Here is a 25,557-nt window from a genome sequence, read left to right as displayed (position 1 = left end):
CACGAATTTTTTTTTGCCTTATATTAGGCTATTTTAATCCAGTCCATACCTAAAATTAATATTATATTTATATTAGCCTCTCATCTATGCCCAAATGTTGCAAGTATTATCTGCTTGTGTATGTGTGTGGGGCATATCCATGCGTGCTTCATGACTCGCCCATCTTACCCTCAGTGACTCCACAACACTAATAATAACAATAATAAAGATCGAAATGTTGATGGAAATAAATTTTCTATCCCCAATGGCACATTTTTATTATAATTTACAACTGGCTATGTGAAAGTCAAATAGGGCACACTCCAGGTACGGTTTAATACGCATCCTAACACCTTGAGAAAACCTGAGTTTAGACGGAACCTGTCTTTAAAATGACTGGTTATGGGTTCGAGTCCGGCGTTCGATTTCTAACCAAGGCAGGGTTTTCTTTTTGTTAGTCTCCTTATTCAGACTGGATCTGGGATCCATTCAGCCTCCTATCTAATACGTACAGAGGTTTTTCCAGAGATGAAGTACCCGTATGAATGTGTGAACCTTCAGAGGCAGCCATGCCTTTAGCAGATATTTTCTCTTCTTGAGATATCCGAGATTAGACCATCTAGTCCGTTCTTTTTAAAAATTAATTCTGAAAGTATGTATCCTCAGACATTTGGTAGGAATCCTTAGACAGAGGTCACCCGTGCTGTGAGCGATATTCGAACCCAAGATCACAGTATTTGTGAGGTCCAACACCGTAAACACTTGGGACCTTGTGACTACTGTAATAAACTGTAATAATCAGTTATTATTGTTTTATTCATAAATAAATTTTGATAGAGGTAGATTGGAAGTAAAGCAGATATAGTTTAAGAGATACAAGGATACCAACGAAATATTGGACATATTTTTAAAATGGTGGGGGGGGGGGGGAGACTGCCTTCCATAGTTAGCATTCATATGAACAGGCCTTAATTACATTAAACTACAAAGGTAATAATGATGATATGCATGTCTGCCTATGAAACGTGTTTAGTCGGTACCAGTAATTTATGTCTTCAAAACAGTTTTTGTGTTCAAAATGTTCTCCTCGATCTCTGGGCCGCGGTCATTTTAAAATTTCCCCGTCCATGCTGCCTTAGTCTAATCAGACGTGCTCTCTCTGCAGGTTACCCCTCGGAGTTATACTACCGCGGCAGCGCCATGTGGGAGACGCTGTACGGGATGATCTTGGCCTACCCAATCGTCATGTTCGTGTTTGTCCCTGTGTACTACAGCCTAGGCATTACTTCCGTCTACCAGGTAACAGATACTGCTTCAGTGTTTTTATTTATTTATTAATTCATTTATTTTAGAAGAATCTTCTTTCTTAGACTGAGCAGTGAGGAGATAGACGTACTGGTCTAAGTTGTGCTAAATTCAAACAACAGCGGATAATGCAGTTCTTAGCAATTTTGTCTACCTCACTGGCAACACTTTACTGCTGTTCCAAAGCATAATTTGACGTAATGTCTTGTCTGTCAGTCCCCATGTTTTATATCCGAAAATATTGAACTCATTTTGATTGACTTTTATTGGTAATCAGAATTAGTTCTACAAGCTAAAAGGTGTGGTTAATTTAGGTCCATGTCGGCCCATTATAATCCCTATGATACATCAAGTATTGATCCCATTAAGACGTACATTCCTTGTTTGGCACATTTTTCCGATACAGTTAGCCCTTTGAAGTCAAAGTTCGCCGAAATAATATTCAATAATACAGTCCGTACCGCAAATAAAATACTTCACCATTTCAACGAATCAACTGGTTAATGCTGTTCAGAGAAATAATCACTGTTTACAATGAGATTCATACGAAATTCATAATTAAAGAAAAGCTATGTAAGATTTGAGGTTTTCACAGCGGTGAGTATGAAGATTTCTGTCTTCTGGGTTGTTGCGCTGTGTAGTCTGGTCGATGTTTACCAACGTTTCATCGCCCTGATGACGGAGGCAGTATGACCTCTGAAACGTTGGTAAACATCGACCAGACTACACAGCGCAACAACCCAGAAGACAGAAATCTTCATACTCACCGCCCTGATGACGGAGGCAGTATGACCTCCGAAACGTTGGTAAACATCGACCATACTACACGGCGCAACAACCCAGAAGACAGAAATCTTCATACTCATCGCCCTGATGATGGAGGCAGTATGACCTCTGAAACGTTGGTAAACATCGACCAGACTACACAGCGCAACAACCCAGAAGACAGAAATCTTCATACTTATCGCCCTGATGATGGAGGCAGTATGACCTCTGAAACGATGGTAAACATCGACCAGACTACACAGCGCAACAACCCAGAAGACAGAAATCTTCATACTCTGATGACGGAGGCAGTATGACCTCTGAAACGTTGGTAAACATCGACCAGACTACACAGCGCAACAACCCAGAAGACAGGAATCTTCATACTCATCGCCCTGATGATGGAGGCAGTATGACCTCTGAAGCGTTGGTTAACATCGACCAGACTACACAGCGCAACAACCCAGAAGACAGAAATCTTCATACTCTGATGACGGAGGCAGTATGACCTCTGAAACGTTGGTAAACATCTACCAGACTACACAGCGCAACAACCGAGAGGACAGAAATCTTTAAAGAAAAGCTGTTATTGATTTTAAATATGTGGTGCATAGAGTTACCGCTAGGCTTTATAAGGAAAAAACAGGCCAAGAAAACATACAAATAAATACTCCCTTACTTTAATGCGATTATAGCCACAGACTTTGAAGCGCAACGTTGCCACATGCGGGACCAGGGCAGCCAGGACCATGCTCTTCTCCCCAACAAATGGCATCGTTGCTCGTTCCATGTTGCCGAGTTCGTATACTAGCGAAGAAAGGGATCCTGAAAGTGAAAGGAAATTGAAAAGGCAATTGGGAGAAATTGAAGTTCGCACCAATAAATGTGTTATTCTGTTCAATGTTGTTTCTTAAGTTCAGATTTTTATTGTTTAATGCTGCCTCATGTTGTAGAATGTACTTTTCACGGTGCAGATCTGGCAACAAAGTGGAACCAGCCCAAGCTTAAGTTACTGTGGTCGTGGCTTTAGTTATAAGATTATTTGTACGTCTATCTAAAATACACACAAATTAATATTGAGGCAAATGAGATATCCTAAATCTAATTTCGTAAATACGTGTACCCAAAATCAGACAAAATTATTTTATTCTTGTTCATGTTATGTCTAGAATATAGAAAATTAAAATATTCTCACAGATTTCAGATCGCTTATAAATATCCCGGTGTTGTACATCAGTTTGTCGTTTCTTAAATTATGAATAGAACTAACTACTTGTAGAATGGTGGAGGGCCACGTAAGACCCGCGAGATTCCGAATGCTTACCATTTGCTTAAATGTTTGTAGAATTAACCAGTAAACATAACAAATTCACAACTCAAAATTAATCAAGGGTTGTATGTATTATCGGTAATCCTGAAATATGTTTATGTGTAAACTCGGTGTGTGCAGTACTTGGATCTGAGGTTCAAATCCCGTCTCGTGCGGTGCATCGCGTCCTTCACATACGTGGTGCGCAGTTTGTTGAATCTCGGAGTGACGGTTTTCACCCCGTGCGTCGCTCTCAAGACAGTCATCGGTCTCCCTTACTGGGCGTCAATCCTCAGCATCACCGTCATCAGCGTCATCTTCACCATCATGGTAAGATTTCCCTACTACGGTTTCGTGAATGAGAACTACCAATATTCGGTTACTTTTGCATGTGGGTTCTCAAGTTTGGATTTGTCTGCAATTCAACAGCCAGTTTTCTGTTCCATTTTCAGGGAGGCTTAAAGGCTGCCATCACAGCCGATGTGGTTCAGGGCTTCACAATGATTGCCTGCAGTCTTGCCATTATAATCTATGGCTGCATAGGTGTTGGTGGCTTTGGAGAAGTGGTCGACGTGTCCAGCGAACGAGGACGTCTTCAGTTCTTCAAGTAAGTAACCAGCAGGACACATTCAGAAACTTAAAACGAACTTGTTCTTAGCGACTGGAATGACCCTTGGTCTCCTCTCATGTAATGGCATCATAAACCCATATTAGTAAAAGCGGTTAAGACTCCTTAGATGGGAGATCAGACCATCGCGAAGCCTCTTCAATCGATTCAGCAGTTTCGTCTTGGTGTTACACCCAGTTTCAAGCTTTGGTCTCCTCTTCCGTGTAGGTTTCCTAACCTGTCATCTCCACACTGTCGCGTAAACGAAGAACAACTTGTGGGCTCGTCCACGTCTGCCTCGCGTTTAACACACGCTATAACAATGACCTTGAATTCTACTGTGACCTTTGATATCACTTGCATGCGTTGCTCCCTTGGTTGCCTTGTTGACGTCATTGATCTTGATGTGGCGTAAAGAACGATTTGGAATTTTAGTGTCCAATCCTGTTGTTAAGGAAGGCGGTAAGACGCTTTTGAAAGGGAGTCACCAGGATCAGTAACGTTCTGTTGCCCACTGAGCAAGATTTGAGTAAATTAAATTTGTTGAAATTTTCCGTCGCTCGTACGTCTGTATCAACAATTTATCCTGCCTCGATAATGACAAAGGCGTTATATCGATTTATTACAAGGTAAAAAGACGCTGTAAAGACGCAACCCAATTACACATCAAATGTCCAACACGGATTATCGGAAGGGAATAGAGAAACAGATATCTGATCAAGACCACACGTGAAGAGAAAAATGCTGGCTGTATTACTTTATCTGAGATCATGTGAAGAGGAGAATGATGAAAAACATATACGAAGAAAGACGAAGGAAAATCGGACAGAAAGAAGAAATGGGCATATTACGATGGAAAATAAATGAAATAAAATGTGTGTAGACTATATGAAATTGATCAATCATCGTATAATTTCTCATACCATGTACCTGTAATTGACAATTATAAGTTGACCAATTAGCTTTTATTACACTTTGTCAACAATATTAATTGTATAATGGGCGTATGATGTTAATTATCAAAACGTGTCTAACCTGTACACAAGTTATGTTTTCTTGACAAAATGTAATTGGAGCTAAGTTGGTCAACTGTCAAATTCGCTAAGGAGTGCGATCTTCATAGTTAGAAATAGAAATTGGAAAATATGATTAGCAAACCAGCTAATGTAGAATTGTTGAGTTTTGAACTTCTGTGAAAACAACTTTTCAGGCTCGATTCTTTTGTTTCTCATTTTGAACAAATTCTGACTAAGCAAGTCGTGTTTCACGTGTAGCACTGAACATTTGTAGTGATGTGGACGCGCGTATTGCAAGAGGGGCTCAGCTCTGTGTAGTTAGAAATGTTGTAAACTGGTACCATCCATGATCGCAAGAGAAGTGGCAGACCGGGTATAAGCGATGAATGTGTGGAAAGAATCCGTGAATCGTTTGTACGAAGCCCCACAAAATCCACACGGCGAGCTTCGCGTGAATTGTTACTTCAACGTTCAACGGTACACAAAGTGATACATAAGAGGTTGAGGTTATGTCACCTCATTGGGGTCTGCAGGTACGCGCGTACCTAGACAGGACATTTCCAGGAAGATGGATCAGCAGAGACGGTCCAATGCCTTGGCCTCCACGTTCACCAGACATAACACCACTGGATTTCTTTTTCCTGTGGGGTTATGTCAAGAGCAATGTATTCCGAACACCAGTAAACGGACTTGATGACCTCAAGACCCGTATCAGGAATGCGATCTCGGCTATTCCAGCGGATATACTCCACAGAACATGGCAAGAGCTCGAATGTCGTCGCCCACATCGAGGTCTACTGAGGTCAGTAAAAAACTTCCAGAGTTTCACTGTAATCTGCCGCAAACCGCATGTGGCTAGCTCAATTTGTTTGCGCGCCACAATTTTTCAAAACCCCGAAGGTACTTTGTGGACACACTGTATAAAGAGTACTGGGACCCAACATTTAAATTTCAGTATACATCCTGATTTATTCTGCTATATTCTGTATAGGTTACGACTAATGAGAAAACAAAATTATTATTGATTTGGAATAAACGTGTACAAAGTTACGCAGTTGACGTTCAGTTCCAAGGTGTCATGTTCTGTTGTGATTAGACTGCTGCAAACGAGTTCAGGGATTACGTTATGTTGACTTACTTCCTTCGTCATCAGTCTGCTGTGAGATAGTTGTGCTTGTATTCTGTGAACTGGCTTACAGCAGATTGGTCATGTGATTAATAACAGCCAAAGAACGCAGTAGCCAAACCAGACTAGATTTCTTCACGGATCGTAGATTAACTGTCGTTGCTGTGATCCGTGGACCTCTATTCCCGCGAAATGTAAAGTGGTCTAATCACGAAAGTTGGCCATTCAGTTTAACGTAATGCCTTCTCCAATCCTTCAAAGCATAGTGCTTAGACTTAGAATCAAATTAAAACCAACCTTCTATGTTTTAATTGCAATATTTTCATTTGACTGATATGACTGTGTATGGCCAGTATATTCAGTGTTGGAAAATCTTGCTTGTCTATAAACATGTAGGCCTGTGACAAAAAATATCAAAATAAGAATACATTAAGTTCGAGGTTTTCATGGTGGTGAAAATGTAATCTGTGGCCTAATGGTTTCTGACATTTCGTATTGTAGAAGGTTATGAACATTTCAAAGGAATGTACTCTCATAATTTTCATTGTGTATTCCTAAAAAAAACATTGGTAAACACTGAGAAGAGTACACAGCATCACATTCCAGAAGACTACAATCCACAAGAATGAAACTTCTCAAATTCATATGTATATATCAATAAAGGGATCAAGGGTCTTAAAAAAAATTTAGCATCATACCGTTGAGTGAATTATAAGCCGATTAATAATTAGTCTGTTTTTCACCCACAGCTTTGACATGGACCCCACAATTCGTGTTACAACACTCTCTGCACTCTTTGGCCAGCTCTTTATGTCACTATCCATCTTTGGCTGTCAGCAAAATTTTGTCCAGCGATACTGCAGCATGGACTCACAACAAGCCGTCACCAAGTAAGCTGCATATTGAAATTTGTAACAGAACCTTCAGTTCAGTCTCCTGGTGTATATTTTGCCTACCCACTTATAAAACATATAGGTTACTGTCTTGGTTTTCCTGCTGTTAAAATAATCAATTATAAATACATCATATACCACCAGACTGAGATTGAGGTTAGGGTTTTAAAATAACAGATGTTCCTTTTAACAAAAATATGGACAATATCAATTAATAAAGTACAATTACTTTTCATTCAGTGTTAATATTTCTAATGTTTTCATTATTTCCATATTATGACTATAACACACAACTCCTTCGGCACTTACTGTCTAGCAGCTGAATGAAGTGTTCAACAAACCAATCAACCAATCACAACAGAACCCAAAAATTCAACACCACTAATACAAAAGTTACCACTGAGTATTATCTAAAGCCTGTTCAATCCAATTCACATCCTTTCAACCCATTTTCATAACATCCATCTTATCATCCTCCCATTTCCTTCCGTCACCAGAGTGACTGTTTTCCAAAAGATTTCCTCACCAAAATGATGAATCCATTTTTCTTTCCTTATCCGAACTATACATTCAGCACATCCACCTTCATCTGAGCTCCAATATAGTGAGTGCTGTTTCCTTCACAGAACTCTGATGGCAAACATCCCAGTGATTACAGTGCTGTTCAGCTTGTCTTGGGTTGCTGGAATGGTGATCTTTGCAAGCTATGCTGATTGTGATCCATTGAGTTTAGGTTACATCAGCAAGATTGACGAGATTGTTCCCTTCTATGTTGAAGACAAATTTGTGTTCCTTCCTGGACTCCTCGGTCTCTTTATGGCCAGTCTATTCAATGGAGCACTCAGGTATGTATTATACTTTGCAACAAGAGTGCAAGATTTTAGGTTTTCTAGCTTTCTGTGCCATGTAGTCTTCTGAAGAAGTAGGATAATATGTTCCTCCAAAATTATGGTATACAACCGTAAACCTACTGGTGAAGACTCTTCAGGTTACGAGCCACGCCAGGTGGCTGAATGGTGAATAAACCGTATCTTCTGATAACATTTCAAGAGCAATCTCTGCTCTCATCCTCAGGGCTGCAGCGTAACAAATCGGGTCATTTGTAGCGCAGTCACCGCTAAAATTATATATTCAAATGTATCTGAAATAAATTATGACACAGTAATCAAGTGGCAACAGAGCCATAATATGTAACTGTGAAAGATATTGCAGTTTGTCTCATTGTAAAATACATCTCTCTTTCCTTTTGGTTGATATTCGTGCAGTATGCTCAGGGTCTAGGAACTTTCCATTCTTTCTGTATGTCATTTGATATTCTCTTATTCCTGTACTGAACTATTTTCAATTCCCTTTCTACATCTGCACTGTACTCACCATCAGGCACCTGGTAGTGTCCTGTCATTGTTATCGGAAAACACGTCTCTGCTGCTTCTGTTGTGACCTGATTTCTGGAAAACTTGTTCAGACTTGTACTCAGATATACCATGAAATCATAGCATTTTGAAAATGTCAGAATGATGTTTTAAATGTTTTGTTTCTTTTTGTTTGCAGCCTTGCTGTCTCTAACCTTAACTCTCTTGCAACAGTTACATGGGAAGATTTCATCAGTCAGATTCCTCAGTTTAAAAGTTTCACGGACAAGAGGCAGCTGTTTATAATTAAGTTCATTGGTAAGTCTTTCTCGTTTTATCTTCAGGGTTCAAAAGGAACCAGACTCCCTCCTTCAGGACAATTACAGAATGAAGTATGATTATGGGTATTTTGGCAAAAATGTGGGAGGAAGCAGTTGTGTTGTGTCATAAGGTATCATCCTGGAAGACCTAGGGAAAATAGTCAAGAACCTGAGTCAGGATAGCTGTGACTGGAACCAGGAATCTTCCAGACATCAATCAAAAGAACATGGTGACTGCATGAATATTTTTAGTTGTAACAGATGATTATTATGAAGAATTCCGTCTTCTGGGTTATTGCGCTGTGTAGTCTGGTCGATGTTAACCAACGTTTCAGAGGTCATACTGCCTCCGTCATCAGGGCGATGAGTATGAAGATTTCTGTCTTCTGGGTTCTTGCGCTGTGTAGTCTGGTCGATGTTAACCAACGTTTCAGAGGTCATACTGCCTCCATCATCAGGGCGATGAGTATGAAGATTTCTGTCTTCTGGGTTGTTGCACTGTGTAGTCTGGTCGATGTTAACCAACGTTTCAGAGGTCATACTGCCTCCGTCATCAGGGCGATGAGTATGAAGATTTCTGTCTTCTGGGTTCTTGCGCTGTGTAGTCTGGTCGATGTTAACCAACGTTTCAGAGGTCATACTGCCTCTGTCATCAGGGCGATGAATATGACCTCTGAAACGTTGGTTAACATCGACCAGACTACACAGCGCAACAACCCAGAAGACAGAATTCTTCATACTCACCGCTGTGAAACCTCAAATCCTACAGATGATTATTATGATTTATGTTAAATTTTCATGGTGGCATGTTATAATCAAATCTAGTATTATACTAAGAGTATTAAAAACTATAAGGTTTAATCTCACAGGAACCATCCGATCCAGTAATTGAAGACAAGGTCTTTATTTCAGGTGCTTTATATGGGATCCTTATCATGGGCATTTCATTTGGAGTGGCCACTCTTTCTGGTGTAATTGAGTCGTCCATGCTTATGACATCGGCCACAAGTGGACCACTGCTCGGGGTCTTCCTGCTGGCAATGCTGTTTCCTTGTGTTAACTGGAAGGTAACTTATAACAGACTGTGCGAATGGTTCCCAAACACTGTCATTCCTGGAATACTTTTCTTGAGAAAATTCCTGTCTGATTATCTCACTTGTATATGTCTCCATGTACATGTTATTTAAAATATAGCTCTAACATATGTTGACATTTGACAATTTTTTCATTTTAAAATGAGTAAATCTAGCTACAAAAGCAGTAAAACTTGAGTTTCTTGTATTTTGTTAAATGCACAGCATATTTAAAAATATACTGTATAGATCTTTGATATCAACAGAGTTCCCTTGATCATGAGACAACCCACCCTGGTGGAAACGTCAGTGTATTATGACGTAGGCAGAACCTGTAAATAATAAGCTTCAAATTTTGTTGCAGGGGGCAGTAAGTGGGATGATGGTCAGTCACATAGTAACTCTCTGGATCACATTTGGGAGTCTGACTGTCGACAAGCCTCCAGTTCAGCTTCTGCCCTTGTCTACAGCTGGGTGTAATAATGACTCTTATAGCCATGTAGTTTCTCCTGCTGAAATTGTGGTACCAGATTCTAAGTATCACTTTGAATGGGCCAATCACAGTAATTCAGAGGAACCTTTGTATAATTACAGTACATTCAAAAATATTTCTTCTGATATGGAGGAAGCAGTACCTACTAACAAAGGACCTGAGTAAGTATTGAAGGAAGGCTGTATGTACATTCTAAAAATCTTACAAGTTTTGCCACACAAATGGTTCCAGGTATGTAACACAGGTTCTAAGAGTTTGGAGATATGAGAGCATCAACCCTTGCATGTCCAATTAGGATCAAATGTGATGCAAGAAAAATAATTTACAAACATTATTTATGTTCACCTGGCCATGTTTCTAGCTGCCTATTTTATCGTGTCTCAACTAAGTTAGCATAGTAAAAACATCGTCTGAATAACATTACAAAAGTAGTTTCATTGCGGGATCACATTGGACCCAATTTGTCTGTTTCTTGGATTTTATTGAATGTGGGAAGGGGGAAAAAAAACAACAAACAAACATGAACTGCAAAGCCCAAACAATCGGTTACTGTATAGCATAGAGCTTCAGTAACTTCATGATAGTAAATTCTTTTCCTGATGAGACAAGACTTCCTTCATTACAAATAATTAATTTTTATACCAAGCAACACAAGTGAATTAAATAAAGACACACAAGACAATGTGTCATATTAATATATGTGATATTTAACTTTGAGTGTTAATAAGAACATGAGTTTAAAAATTGACTTCATTTGGCATTCTGTGTAATTAAAACTGTTTGGGATCTACAATTTAATGTCATAACTGTCTAAATTCTACGTTACTATCATTAGTAACCCTTCTATTATAATTCTGTGGATGTTCCATGTGAGGAAAAGTATTATACTGTTTTTCACTGCATAAGCGTGGAGTACTTAACTGTTTAGTTTACAAAATGTATTCTTTACAGGAATGGCCTAATACAGCTGTATTCCATAACATACATGTACTACTCACTGATTGGCTGTGGAATTACAGTTCTTTTGGGAATCGTAGTCAGCTACATCACTGGTAGGTGTGAACAGTTATTTACATAAATATTATGAAATTAATGATTAAGCATGTCCCATCATAGTGCAATGGTAACATCTGAACCACTTGTCTCACTGTTAAAAATGTACGAAATTATTAAGGTGATTAAAAAATGAAATATGGTATAGGTGTTGTAACATGCATAGAGTAAATGTGATTGAATCCCTAATTTTGGTCAAAGAGCCTTGGGATGAGATTGCTTGGGAGAACTATGTGTAACTGGGAAGATCATGTTAAAGTATGTGATGAAGAAATTGTACTTCAATTAAATAAAATCCCCATTAGGAATACAACCTATTGTTGGACACATGCCCCAGCCTACCCATTAGCTACCTAACTAGCCAAACTAATAAAATAATGAAGATTGCTGTCTTCTGGGTTATTGTGCCCTGATGACGGAGGCAGTATGACCTCTGAAATGTTAGTGGAAATCTACCAGACTACACAGCGCAATAACCCAGAAGACAGCAATCTTCAGACTCACCACTGTAGAAACCTCAAATCCTACATAATAAAATAATATATATGCCTCATTTAATTTCAATACTTCAAAAGATAAATATCAAACAAAACAGTAGAACTTGTTCTTTTAACATTTATAACACGTATACAAATATCCCCATAAAAAAATTATATCACCCAGAATGAATGTAATTATATGTGATGAAGGCTTGGACTGAACTGGCTCACAATAGTATCAAGTGGTGGCAATTTGTAACACATGGTAATAAAACTTCAGACAACACAAAAGCAGGAAATTTATTGGCCATCTGAAGTTTTAGTCAGTTTAGTTTACAGAACTTATTATCCATGTTTCAGGAACCTCACCAGAAGATGCCTATGATGAAAAACTAATTCATCCTCTAGCACTGAAGATCAGTTTGTTGTTTCCTGGACGACCTCGCAGATATGTTCAAGATAAGACAACAAGCCCAGATAAATTCAATAATAGCAGTTCTGAAGTCCTCCAGACAAGAGATGAAGAGAGACCATGTGATTTTTCAAAAGAACCCAGATATAGAGCAACTGAATTTACTACAGCAAATGGAAAGAGCCCCATATGACACCATTTGTTACACTCAACAAATGTTTTGTTGAGAATGTGTAAACCACATATTGTAAAAACAGTCTTGGTTGTCTCTGGCAATCGGTGACTCAATTTACATCTTCCATAATGGAAGGAACCCAGTACTTAGGGCAGCTTCTATTGTTTTGCCTGGGTATATTGTACAAATGATGGCAGAGGACAAGTGGACTATCAAAAGATGGAGTTACAGGAATAGTCATAGGGCCATACAGAAGTTCCAATAACAACCGTTAATATCAAGACTTTAGTTTGTGGAACCAAAGATGCAAATTGTAGCAAACAAGTTACAGACCTTGTTCAAATTCAAACTGTGAATAACAACTGCCATACAAATACATGTTTCTTAATAGTGGTGATATATTTATTACAATTTTAAAACTATTTTGATATGCTTTTATATAAGTATCAGCATTGTGAGGATAAGTATTTTACATGCAGTGACCAAACTCCATATTGTTTGCTGATCAGTGAATAAGTGTAAAGTCAGCAACAGGAACTATTATAATTAAGAAGCCACCTTGTCATGGTGCTGATTTCGCATCTGATATGGCCACAGGACTAAAGTTTCATATTAAATGAACAACATTTCTACATCACAATCTTCCTAACATGTGAATATATGAGAATGTATGCTACTAGAGCATTCAATGTTATGTATTAGTGACTTATTTCTTTCTAACACAACTTAAAGATTAGCACTAATGTGCCATTTTTGTTGTCAAGATCTTAGTACATTGTTAATGAGGCTGAAAAATTATGTTGAAATCAAACACCTAACTTAGAAATTGAACTTCTATAATTTAACACAAAATATGTTTTCATATATCTGTAGCGTATATGAGTGAGTTAATATTTTTTAACCATTACATGTAATGGACAAATATGTCAGTGTTAATAGAACAACAGTCACTCTACAACCTTATTCTTATCGACTCATGACTCAGATGAATCTTTGTCCAACACAAGCATAGTCCATTTAATACAGCATATTACCAGTTGGCCACTTCAAACTGAATTTACAAATCTTGAAACAAAGTACATGAAGAATGACATTTGAGTCATAAAGTTCCATACAAGAGGAAAAACAATATAAGATAATTTATTTATTAAGTTTTGTTATAAAGCATGTGGTAATAGCTTCAGTCATTTACTCCTCAGTTCTCTGTATTGTTTCCAAAATCTCTATCTTTTGAACCTGTTTTATCAGCAATATGTTTTAGATAGTGCTGAATACAAAGATGACAAAGCAAACTTAATAGTAAATGAGGGAAAGTAATGGCTGGTTGTTTCATAACAATTTTCAAAGGAAACCCAGGCACAAAAAATATTAATTTTATAGGAGAAACTATATTCAGGGATTCTTAACAATAATATGTATTCCATTTTATAGCAATAATTATTTGATGTTTGGATGGTTACTGTATATTAAATTGTGATACAGAATGTGACTGTTGAATAAATAATTTTAGTGACTAGCCAGTCCCAGTGTTTATATATTACCTCATAAGTAAAGAAGGCCCTGCTTAATATGGCAGAGTGGTTAGATCAACTCTTTCATGTTTGGGAGGTTCCAGGTCCCACATTTCAAGCATAGGGACATGATTCAATAATGATGCAATCTCTCATGAACAAAAAGTCTGAGTGTAAAATGACTGTCCCTCAAAATTCTGCATATCATAACAATTTTAAAACCAATTTTAAAAGCAAAGACAATGTAGACTGATGAGAGATGGCAAAAATTATCTTGCCTTTACAGAAAAAATAATTATCTCACCAACATAATTTTCTCACATTTGAATAAAAATTTTCTTGGATATTATCCATCTAGTAAAATATAAAACGTAAAACGACGTTTTGGAGATGGTGCTCTATCTCCGTCTTCAGGTTCCTACTCAGTTGGGCCCACTAGATAGAGCTAATCCCTATCTCAAAATGACTTCACCATCGTCAAGAAGTTTTAGATTTGATATAATTTTCTCACAGTTCTACCATGATAACATTATTATTCTCTGTTCTCCTTTTGTATCTATGAACACACTTTGTCAATTTCTTTTGTGTACCTTACCTCACTTTGTTTCAACTTCTTGTCCTTGGTCCCCTCCATGGAATAGTTCTCAAGATGATTCCTGTAAAAAGTACATGTTCTCTGTTACTAAATGTGTATATATATGCTATAAACGAACATCCAAGTTTAGCAAAGAATGGAAATGCATGTTTGAAAATTACAGATAATTTACTGCATTTTTTGTTCCTGTAGAACATGTTAAATGTATACTTTAATAAGACTACAATGGTAGTGGTTTATTTTTACATAATATCCATAAATGTGTATAGTTGCAAAATATGTGGTAAAGTGATAAACTAACATGAACAGTGGTTTCACATGTTTCAGCTCTAAACTGGAATGTGACATGGTAGAACCATTAGGTTTCTCTAGTGTTCACTGAAAGAAATTATATTCTGGATTTGGTAGAATGTAAAAATGTGACAAGAAAAGTTTGTACGATTAAAAAAATAAACATAAAAGTCTTTAAGTCGTGTTTGTCGGGTTTTTGTACTTTGTCCAAGGATCCGATTTTCGAAACGTCGTATACATTTTAACCTTGGACGATGAACAAAGTCCAAAAACCCAATAAACCCACGGAACCAAATGAAAGAGTTTCGTCCAGTGCCGCCAAACACAAAACCACTGTGGCGGCGGAGGTAATAATCACGGAAAACCATATAGAAATAAGATTTTGTCTAGCAAGTTAAGCTACGAACAGTCTGAAGTGTAAATACTACCTAAACAATGTTTGGGATTTTGATAAATATTTGTTGAAAGTTCCACGCGCAAAAATAATAGGAGCACCTATTCAACAAACCTTAAATACCGTGCCACCTACTGGTACCAATTGCGAAACAGTTTCACCATATTATGTTCTTTAGTTATCTGTGGTGTTAGCCCCCCCCTCCCCACTATACATGCTCTGATCTAACCTGTGATTACTGTATGGTGCAGAGAAAACTAGCATTGAGAGTAAGTAAGTAAGTGATTCGAGTGTGGTAAATGTGACGAAATTTTTGGTTTTTGGAGAGTAGAAAGGAATCAGACTTTTTTACTACCTGCACATATATTAAAAATGGTTGTTATAAACATTTCACAGAAGACGGAATTTGAAGATACTATAAGGTTTGTAAATTATCACTTCTTAATATATAAAACTAAGTAGCTAGCACATTCATTTCATTTGGTTTATTCCATTTGCAGTTCAAGTGACCTAGTTGTTGTGCACTTTTATGCCGATTGGGCTACACAATGTGGTCCCATGAATGATGTACTTGAAGAACTAGCCAAACAAGCAGAACTGAAGGTAAGTTAAATCAACAGCAAAAAAGTTATTAGATTAATTGAAAATATGTGTTGTCTCTATTTTAACTCCTTTTTGAAAATGTTGTGTTTATATTACTCAGTTGTAAGTGTAATATTACCAAGAATGTACAAAATTTCATATACCAAGTTTTGTGGGTTTTCGACTGTGTAACACGAAGCTGTAAAAAGAAGAAAAGTGATGAGTCTTTACATCAGAATTATGTCAACAGAAACACAGGAAAACAGACTTCACAAAAGTATTCCCTGTAGTTAAGAATGTAACAACTGTTACTTTACTTTGTTCTTATAAGACACTAATGTAAAAAATCTGTTTTTAATATTTACCACATTGAGAAATGTGTCACATTTCACAAATAATAATTAGTTCTTCTGATTAGTTGTTTACTGGTGCTTTGTTTCAGGGTGTCAAGTTTGTAAAGTGTCCAGCTGAAGACTTGCCAGAAGTTTCCTTGAGGTACTCTGTTTCTGCTGTTCCAACATTTCTCTTGCTACGTGGGGGCTCACTATTAGACAGAGTAGATGGAGCCAATGCAGCTGAACTTACAAAGAAAATTAATTTACAGGTCATCAGATTATTTTCTTCTTACATAGTGTATTACACATACTGCATGCATAGTGCTTTCTTTGAGACCAGTCTAAATTAGCTTGAAATAAAGGACTGTAATTAATTCTTATGCAAACACTTCTATTGTAAGTGAAGTTAAATATGTTGGTTAGCTGTGTGTTAGTCAGTATTTATCCCATTTTCAGAATATGAACATCAGTGCATTATACCCCTAAAGCACAAGGCATATACAGACAATATTCATTCAGATATTTGTATCTTACAATCCTTATTGAAATGTGAATTCATTTTACTGACATTGCCTTTATAATGTGTTATATCCAGTAACCAATCAGGTTTCCTGGACTGTGTATACTATAAATGTTTTGACCAAAATTGTATTGATACAGTGGTTGTAGAAATGCATAATAAATGGTAATTTTCTGGTTTTAGATCAGAGCACTTTGACACAATTTTACTGGACTGGTCTTTATGAACATTTCTTGTGTATGTGTTTTGAAGATAATTTTTCAGATAATTACAAAATATTAAATAACTCCACATGCCCAAATATGTGAGCCGGGATAGCTCAGTCAGTATAGTGACTAACTATGGGCTGGACGACCGGGGTTCAATCCCCGACGGGGGCATAGGATTTTTCCTCTAGCCTCTGCGTCCAGACCGGCTCTGGGGCCCACCCAGCCTCCTCTACAATGGGTACCGGGGTCCTTTCCCGGGGGTAAAGCCGGCCGGGGCGTGATGCTGACCACTCACCCCCATCTAGTGCCGGGGTCAAGGAAGAGAGGAGCTATACCATCTCTCCCCCCAAATGCCTACATGGCGTATAGTGGGACAAACTTTACTTTTACATGCCCAAATATTGTCAATAGTTGCAGAATAGGAACACTTTATGATATTTTTGTTTGCTCCCATTAAATTAACATCTGGTAATTTTTACCATTTTGCAATAGCTGGAGAACACAGAAATTCCTCCAGAACACTGAATAATTTTTACCACTTCGGCATGATGAAATGAATTGCCATGAGAACATCAGGTGTCATGTTAAAGATGTGTTTCATTTGTACAGGTATCCAAAGGTTCAAATACTACATCGGCCAAACCTGCTGCTGAAGATTTGACAACACGTCTGCACAGACTTATCAATTCAGCCCCTGTTATGTTATTCATGAAAGGAACAGCAACAGAACCAAGATGTGGGTTTAGTAAATCAATGGTTTCCCTCTTAGACAGCCATGGAGCTCTGTACAAAACATTTGATATTTTGAGTAATGAAGAAGTGAGGCAGGGATTAAAGACATACTCAAAGTGGCCAACATACCCACAGGTAAATCAAACTTCTTTGTTCTTGAATATTGATGTAATTTAATAAATGCAGAGACTACTATCATTGAAAGATATCTTCATGCTGAGTTCTTACAATGTCATGTGTAAAATTCTTTGATAAATAATAAGAAATATGTTCAGAATTGTTTACCAATATTGTTATACATTCTTTGCATACACTGTGTATTTAATGTATAAGGGTAAAAAAATATACTCTGTCATTTTTCTCACAAATGGCTCAGCATACAATTATTATTTCATATATAAAACAAAATATAGGATAAATTAAGATCTATAATTTCTATTTTAAACATTTTTACTATGGTTTATGTGCAAGAAAATAAAAGGAAAAGTTACTTAAGACTTTGCAGTATTGTTATATAACAAAATACCTTACCAAATATGTAACAAGATAGTTTTCCACCAATAGATTTGTATCTGCAATAAATGAACATGAAGATCAGTGCAGTATACAAATTTTAAAAGAATGCATTAGGAAAGTATATTTATACCTCGGACAGCACAACTTACCAAACTGATTTGATTACATATGAATATTCTAGCTTCACTGAAAACACTTGTCCTCAGCCTCCATTGTCATCATTTATATTGTCTCCAGCTTTACATCAATGGTGAACTCATTGGAGGTCTGGATATTGTGAAAGAAATGAATGAAAGTGGTGAACTACAGGAACTGCTGCCAAAGAAGGAAACTTTGGAAATGAGGTAACTCATAGGACAGATATTGATATGTGGTTTCATAAATAATAGTCACATTCTTAGTAATGCTTTGCTTTCTTCATCTTTCAGGCTGAAATCATTAATAAACCAAAGTGACTGTGTGGTGTTTATGAAAGGATCTCGGGAAGCACCACAGTGTGGCTTCAGTAAGCAGCTGATGGCAATTCTAGCAGAGACTGAGTAAGTAAGAGACTGTAATTGTGGTGGGATCATTTGATTAAATACAAATGGCTGACAGGAAACACTAACCATACAAGAATGTTTTGTGTTTCATCATCTGCAGCTTGTAATCAGAACATTCAGTTTTAAGGTCAAACTTGATTCATCATTATGCCAAATTCTTTAGTTACAACTTGGGATTTCTGTTATTCTAAGCACAAAGTACAGGTAGCCCTCGATTTGCGCTGTTTCAGAATAACGCCGGTTTTGAAACTAGAAAGTCAAAAAGTGACAGAAATATATTTTACTATTATTTATAACGTTTTACAATGTTTCTCGTACAGCTTCTTATACTAAATCGTAATTCTTACATCGCTGATTTTGAATAAAAATTATAAATACAGTCATCTCTGCAATTACGTATGTTTCGTTTACGCGAATTTGCTCCGAGATTGATGAATCGGTAAAAGCTGTTTGTGAAATGCAAACTTTTGCATATGCAAGTTTGCTCTTATGCAATGTCATTCCTGGCGCTTTAAACTTTCAGAGGACTAATTTAATCTCTGCGGAGGTACCGGGGTTATTTTTACTACGCAATTTTCTATAGGTCGGCGTCTTATGTGAATGCAACTATCGCATAACAGCAGAGATGACTGTACACATCAATCACATGAAAGAATTGCAGTCAATCGCGGGGACCAACGAATTGCCGATTCTAAGTGTATAAAATATATTTTTTAAATTCCCTTTATTTTATTTACGTTATTTCAGAGCTTTAAATGTAATGCCATTATATTACTCGTCAATGGTTGGGTGCTGGGAACGCATGTCATTGACTTCCCATTGATTTACATTATAAAAGAGTTCCAGTTTACACCGGTTCATCCAGGAACACATCCCTGGCATAAATCGAGGGCTACCTGTATAAGTAACGTACAATATTAGTTTTTGTAACATATTGTGGACCAATGTTGCATCCAGTACAAGCCGTTGTGATGCAAGTGCTCATTGCATTTGGACATGCATCTTGTGTCTGTATGGTAGAGTCAAGAAATTGTGAACTTTTTCAATAGCTGCCAAACAATGTGTGAATCTTCATGTTTGACCACATGCAGACATGTAAAGAGGGAATAGGCTGTGTTCATTTTTGGTGTGTACAGAGAGCATGAAAGGCACAAGCATATCTGATTTGGTGACTTATTTTCATAACTTGCTGTACCAGGATGTTGTAATTTATGAAGCAGGTGAATATTAAGTTTAGTGTATGATTGAGCAAGACATTCTCACAAACTTATGACATAATCAAGGAGGATAAAGCCATGTGCCACACTATAGTTCACAAATAATGTATAAGCTTCAAGGAAGATGGCTGTCTTTTGGGTTGCTGCACCATGTGGTCTGGTAGAAGTTTACCCAACATTTCATCCATCCAAAGTCTCACTTTAAGTCACAATAAAAACCTGTTCATCCAGGTCTGTATTATTGCGTGAAGTTTGACAGGAAGTTGTGTGCAAGTATATTTTTACATGATTTTACAGAAACAGAATTATAAATTTTTAATTTATGGAACTCTTATTTGTGTTGATAAATGTACGAGTGTGCTGAAGTTTATTGTAATGGAATGTCACCATTACATTTCAGAGTGGGGCATTCATTTTGGGCAGCACATAAGTGGCTGGTGTGTTTTGTTTTGTTCCGGAGAGTAATTATCAAGTTAAAAAATGCACTGTATTACTAAATATGTTTGTCATTTATCATATCTGTAAATTCTTAACAGTAACCTAAGACTCATTTCTTGTTTCTAGCATCAAGTTTGTTACATTTGACATACTTACTGATGAAGAAGTGCGTCAAGGCCTGAAGACTTTCTCCAATTGGCCAACATACCCTCAAGTATATGTTAAAGGAGAACTCATTGGTGGATTAGACATTATCAAGGAGTTGAAAGAAAGTGGCGAGTTGCTCAGTACTTTAAAAGGACAGTCATAATTGTTCTTTGAACATAACAATGAATAGTTACTACAGTGAATGGGTGTAGATTAATTAAAATACAATATTAATCTTTTCTGGTATTAGAAGAAATGTTATGGTCAAAAACTTAAGTTTGTAATCCATTTCATGCCTGCTTTCCATAATGCATAATGAAAGAATTATGAATATTCATGAAACTTGGTATAAAAGTTATGGCATCACACATTTGTAATTTTTAATTCAATATAATTACAATACCAGTATATCACCATTGCAATACTTTGATGTGGGAGTGACAGCGCTATTTCATGTAGGGAACTTAAATTTTGTCTGTATTTAGCATTCTGCTTGGTAGGAAGAACTAATGAACCATTGCATCTGAACGTTAATATATAAATAATAATAATAAATAGAGTGTAAAACTTGCTTAACCTCTCAAGCAGGTTTGCTGTATGGAGTACGCGACGCAATAATCTTACGCTCAGGCGGTTTGCCGTACAGAGTACGCATGATGCGCTATCATGTTCAGAATAGCATATATCTGCCATCTGTTGACCAGTCTTTTAAACTATTCACTCAGGTAAACAGCTAAAATCTCAGGCTATGTGGGTGAATGACTTTGGTTTCATAGCTGTAAATTTAAGGCAGGAAAAGGGCCGAGAAAAAAGGGACGAATTCCAAGTAGGTATAGTAACAAACCAGTACATATTGAGAGGGCACCATGGCCAGTTCAAAGTATTATAGGCGTTCTATTTCTGGTGGTGCAATTTCGGGGTTGTTAGAAGTTAAGGAATCTGTGAGTGATTTGTCTGGTGAAAGTGAAGACAGTGAACCTGATTTTACTGCAATCGATGAGAGCATAACTCTATGGAAGGGGAGATTGTCTTTCAGAATCTATCTGCCACTAAAGCCATCTAAATTCGGAATAAAAACATTCAATCTCTGTGAATCTAGCACAGGCTACTTGTTGAAATTTGTGGTATATTCTGGCAGTGAGACAGACTTACAAACTTCAATAGATTGCGGAGAAAACAACAAAACTTCATCCATTGTTGTGAAGCTGATGGAGGATTTGTTGAATAAAGGGCACACATCATGGATGGACAATTATTATAACTCACCAGATCTTGCGGCATTTCTCAAGAAGCAAGGGACAAATGTAGCAGTGACATTGCGGCTAAACAGGACAAATGTACCAACCACTGTAAAATGTGCTAAACTGAAGAAAGGGGAAACCATTGCACAACAGTCAGATGGCATAATGGTTATGAAGTGGAAGGATAAGGAAGATGTGACAATTAATTCAACCTTCCATGACGCTTCAGTGATGACAGAACAGGAAGGTGGTGTTGAAATAAAGAAACCTGTCTGTGTCACAGAATACATTAAGGCATTTGGGGGGGTGGGTGGATCTAAAAGATCAGAAATTACAAACATATCTTCTGGAGAGGAAGAGAGGGTCTAAGTGGTACATGAAATTGTTTGGGAGGCTTTTGAATGTGGTGGTATACAACGCTCATCAAAATAATACCATGGACCACTTGACCTTCAGGATGCAACTAATCACCTCTCTGATTGAAAGATATGGAAGGGCAGTGCACTCTCGTAAACAAGGAAGACCTTCCATAAATCCTTCCCCTGCAGTCTCACTGAAAGACATTTCATTGAAAAAATACTGCCAACAGGAAGGAAGGCAAAGCCACAAAAAAGATGTGTTCTGTGTCAGAAGAATAGGAAAAGGAGGGAAACAGTTTATTGGTACCCAGACTGTCAAACAGGATTGTGTTTAGATACCTGCTTCAAGGTTTTTCACACCGTGGAGAACTTCTGAGTTTCACTCGTTGACAGTGGTAAGTCTACACATAAAAATACATTTCTTACTGATTGTTATAACCATGAACACAGTAGGAGACAGTATTGAAATTTTCAGAATGGTGGAATTAATAGTATATTCAGAAGAAGCAATTATGTAAGAAGTAGCATTTTAAAGATCCAGGCGGATTTTAAATACCAGAGCTGCGTTACCTCGCAGTAGGAATGGTGGGTTTTAAATAGACGGCTTGAGGGGTTAAAATGGAATCACAAGGAACCTGAACATATTTGATGGTGGCAAGCTTAGCAGAACCTGCCATATTTATCCAGATGGTTCACTGGCAGGAAAAACATTAATGAAAGTGTACAACTTTTTCATTTATTAATTTTTCCATCTCAGACTTGTATACAGCATATTTAACATGTAACTTATTCTAAACCAAAATGTTATCTTGATAATGAAGCTACATACTTGCTTTTGTCCTGGGGCATTCCAGAAATGCTGCATGGGTTTCTTTAGCCTTCTGAATTGCTATCAGAATATTTTGCATTGTCCATTCATTTGAGTCCAACATGTCTTGCTCTGTAAATGGGCCTTGCTGGTATCTGTGAAGTTCTCTGACATGGGCACAGCTTCCTAGTGCTGAAATATACATTTTACATGTTCATGCCATACAAGTCAAAAATATTTCAGTATACTTTTCTGAAACTTTGATAACAGTGATTCTCTGGTTTCATGACACAGATTCAACCGCAGAAGTTATATATTATGTGCTCAGTAAGAAGGGCAGTGTCAATACAAATTATGTTTTACCAAAGACATGGTGTCAATGAAATGTGTAGTGATCATGAAAAGTGAGTACATAAGTATTTAGAAGGATATGATCATATATTTTAAAATACTTTCAGTACATTCATGTATTCACAGTTAGAATTTGTAATACATGCATGTACACACTGGTTTATAATCAGTAGTTTTGATTACATACAGGTACATGTTTATGGCCATGTATAGTTTTGTACCTCCTTTCTGAGGTGAAATTTTGTGGTGTGCCATCATATGTCTTTGACAAATTAGGGTATACCACTGGTAAAAAAAACCCAGCAGAACAATGATTTAGAGAGAGTGAGAATGCCACAAGTAACTATCAGGATAGCTGGTAACCTGGTTGCAAATTGAACTGGTTGTTTCCTATATATAAATATAGAATGTTACTGCTACAGTACCATCCTGCTTAATTCATCTTTGTGAAAATACTTTGTTTCTAATGTCGTGTTAGATAATATTTTCTGCATAATTTTAACACGCCTGGTCTAGCGGTCAGAACACTAGCCTTGTAAGCCTGGGGTCCCGGGTTCAATTCCCGGTGGTGCTCAAATTTATAACTTGTGTTGGGCAAGGCCGTGGTCTAGGCATCACGGAGTTTTCCTCCGGGGGCTTCCCCGGTTTCTCCGTGGCATCCCAACAATTACTCCACTCACACGCAGAAGAAGGCAATGGCAAACCACTTCTGATCATCTCTGCCAAGAATGTATATACGAGGGTCGCTCATTAAGTAATGCCCCACATTTTTTTTCTCAGCCAATAATGAAGATAGAAAAGTGTACTTTTACATGCTTGAGATTTGATGTTTCCCGCGTTCGTGTACGGAGTTTCAAATGATTCCAACCGATAGCGGAGCTGTAGTGAACTGTTAAAATGGCGTCTGTGAACGACTCTCGTTACAAGCAACGAGCTGTAATTGAATTCCTTGTTGCTGAAAAAGAAACGGTGGTGAACATTCATAAACGTTTGTGTGCTGTGTATGGAAGCTGTGCAGTCGATAGGAGCACCGTTGGTCGCTGGGCTAAGAGAGTTAAAGCTTCAGGAAGTGAAGAAACCGAGCTCCGTGATCTGCCGCGCTCTGGGCGTCCTGCCACAGCCACCACTCCAGACATGTTGAACCGCGCGGATGCCATTATTTGTGAGGATCGGCGCATCACAACTCGACAATTGGCCCAACAGCTTTCAGTCAGCAATGGAAGTGTGATTGCAATTATCCAGGCTCTCGCATATTCGAAGGTGTGCGCAAGATGGGTTCCACGAAGTCTCACAGCAGACCACAGGATTCAAAGGAAAACGATTTCTTCTGAATTGTTGGAGCGTTTTGATGCTGAGGGAGAGGTCTTTCTGTCCCGGATCATTACAGGTGACGAAACCTGGATACACCACTTTGAGCCAGAGACAAAAAGGCAGTCAATGGAGTGGCATCATCCTCAATCACCGAGAAAGAAGAAATTCAAGACAACTCCCTCCGCCGGAAAAGTCATGATGACTGTCTTTTGGGACAGTGATGGGGTCATTCTTGTGGATGTGATGTCAAGAGGTGCGACCATCAATTCAGACGCGTACATCAGGACCCTGAAAACCCTCAAGAAGCGTTTTCGACGAGTTCGGCCTCACAAGCATCCAGCAGAAATTTTGCTCCTGCACGACAATGCACGCCCTCACACAAGTCCGAGAACCCGGGAAGAAATCACCAAATTGGGTTGGACGGTGCTACTCCATCCACCCTCCGACTTCCATCTCTTTGGGCCACTTAAAGATGCTATCCGCGGAACAAGATTTGAAGATGACGAGAGCGTGATTCAAGCAGTGAGGACATGGCTACGTGCACAGGACAAGAGCTGGTACCGGCAAGGCATGCACGCACTTGTTCCACGCTGGCGTAAAGCCGTACAAGTTGATGGGGACTATGTGGAAAAATAGTATGTGTAAAGGAAACATTGATTTATATTGTCACTAAATTTGAGCCATCTTGAATAAATATGTTCTGAGGAAAAAAATGTGGGGCATTACTTAATGAGCGACCCTCGTATATATGAGCAGGTCCCTGACAACCTGAAGAGGTTGGAAGGATCCTGTTCATAATATATGGACCTGTCATCAGACAGAACACTACAAATAAAAAATAAATGAGGAAGTAGGTAACAATATGAACAAAATTTAAACTTGCCACTATTTTTCATTGTACATCTGCTAGCTTTGATTGTGGAAGTAATTTGGTCATTCATTTCTAACCTCATTTTAGATGTTTCTCAAAATGTTTACATAATTATGATGAAACTAATCTAGTGTATGACCCATCAAATTTGACAAGAATGAAACTCTTTGTGTTAAACATTAATACATTTATTGCAGAATTATCTTTGCAAATCACACTGAAAATACCAA

General features: G+C 37.8%; 3 protein-coding genes and 1 long non-coding RNA gene across 7 annotated transcripts in view; 2 read left to right on the top strand and 2 right to left on the bottom strand.

Annotated features, from left to right (window-relative positions):
• Window positions 1–13,878, top strand: part of LOC110839298 (sodium-coupled monocarboxylate transporter 2) — a 77,302-nt gene extending 63,424 nt beyond the window's left edge. For all 4 annotated transcript variants that reach the window (XM_087350866.1, XM_087350867.1, XM_022083384.2 and 1 more), the window contains 10 exons: window positions 1,145–1,278; window positions 3,500–3,688; window positions 3,811–3,965; window positions 6,857–6,997; window positions 7,627–7,845; window positions 8,552–8,670; window positions 9,585–9,739; window positions 10,110–10,399; window positions 11,190–11,290; window positions 12,131–13,878. In XM_087350866.1, the coding sequence (XP_087206992.1) occupies window positions 1,145–1,278; window positions 3,500–3,688; window positions 3,811–3,965; window positions 6,857–6,997; window positions 7,627–7,845; window positions 8,552–8,670; window positions 9,585–9,739; window positions 10,110–10,399; window positions 11,190–11,290; window positions 12,131–12,375 (1,748 nt within the window). In that variant the 3' untranslated portion in view covers window positions 12,376–13,878. The remainder of the gene's footprint in view (window positions 1–1,144; window positions 1,279–3,499; window positions 3,689–3,810; window positions 3,966–6,856; window positions 6,998–7,626; window positions 7,846–8,551; window positions 8,671–9,584; window positions 9,740–10,109; window positions 10,400–11,189; window positions 11,291–12,130) is intronic.
• A 1,521-nt stretch (window positions 13,879–15,399) lies between these two features.
• Window positions 15,400–20,754, top strand: Grx3 (Glutaredoxin 3). Its single transcript, XM_022083380.2, has 7 exons — window positions 15,400–15,570; window positions 15,649–15,751; window positions 16,173–16,334; window positions 17,404–17,661; window positions 18,280–18,386; window positions 18,471–18,581; window positions 20,366–20,754. Exons 1-7 carry the CDS (start codon window positions 15,521–15,523, stop codon window positions 20,547–20,549), a joined length of 975 nt encoding a protein of 324 aa, XP_021939072.2. The 5' UTR covers window positions 15,400–15,520; the 3' UTR covers window positions 20,550–20,754.
• On the bottom strand, window positions 17,802–22,412 carry LOC147873672 (uncharacterized). Its single transcript, XR_015535562.1, has 2 exons — window positions 22,326–22,412; window positions 17,802–18,098 (listed from the first exon to the last, which is right to left on the bottom strand). It is a non-coding gene; the product is annotated as an uncharacterized LOC147873672 (long non-coding RNA).
• A 288-nt stretch (window positions 22,413–22,700) lies between these two features.
• LOC110839297 (pseudouridylate synthase TRUB1) overlaps window positions 22,701–25,557 on the bottom strand; it is a 62,052-nt gene continuing 59,195 nt past the window's right edge. The window contains exon 8 of the mRNA XM_087350702.1: window positions 22,701–22,986. Within this exon, the coding sequence (XP_087206828.1) occupies window positions 22,808–22,986 (179 nt within the window). The 3' untranslated portion in view covers window positions 22,701–22,807. The remainder of the gene's footprint in view (window positions 22,987–25,557) is intronic.

Source organism: Zootermopsis nevadensis, unplaced genomic scaffold, assembly GCF_977971745.1.
Source record: "Zootermopsis nevadensis isolate Lab colony 2312 unplaced genomic scaffold, Znev_1.0 Znev_ptg000017l, whole genome shotgun sequence".
Taxonomy (NCBI): domain Eukaryota; kingdom Metazoa; phylum Arthropoda; class Insecta; order Blattodea; family Termopsidae; genus Zootermopsis; species Zootermopsis nevadensis.
Note: the sequence above shows the minus strand (reverse complement) of the source record. Positions and strands in the feature narration are given on the sequence as shown.

What these genes read in the sequence shown, in the direction of transcription:
- Grx3 (XM_022083380.2), top strand. Translation starts at nt 15,521, where the DNA reads ATGGTTGTTATAAACATTTCACAGAAGACGGAATTTGAAGATACTATA. An exon ending in GAATTTGAAGATACTATAAG is followed by an intron (nt 15,571 to 15,648) that starts GTTTGTAAATTA and finishes TTCCATTTGCAG; the next exon opens with TTCAAGTGACCTAGTTGTTG. An exon ending in AGTGGCCAACATACCCACAG is followed by an intron (nt 17,662 to 18,279) that starts GTAAATCAAACT and finishes TATTGTCTCCAG; the next exon opens with CTTTACATCAATGGTGAACT.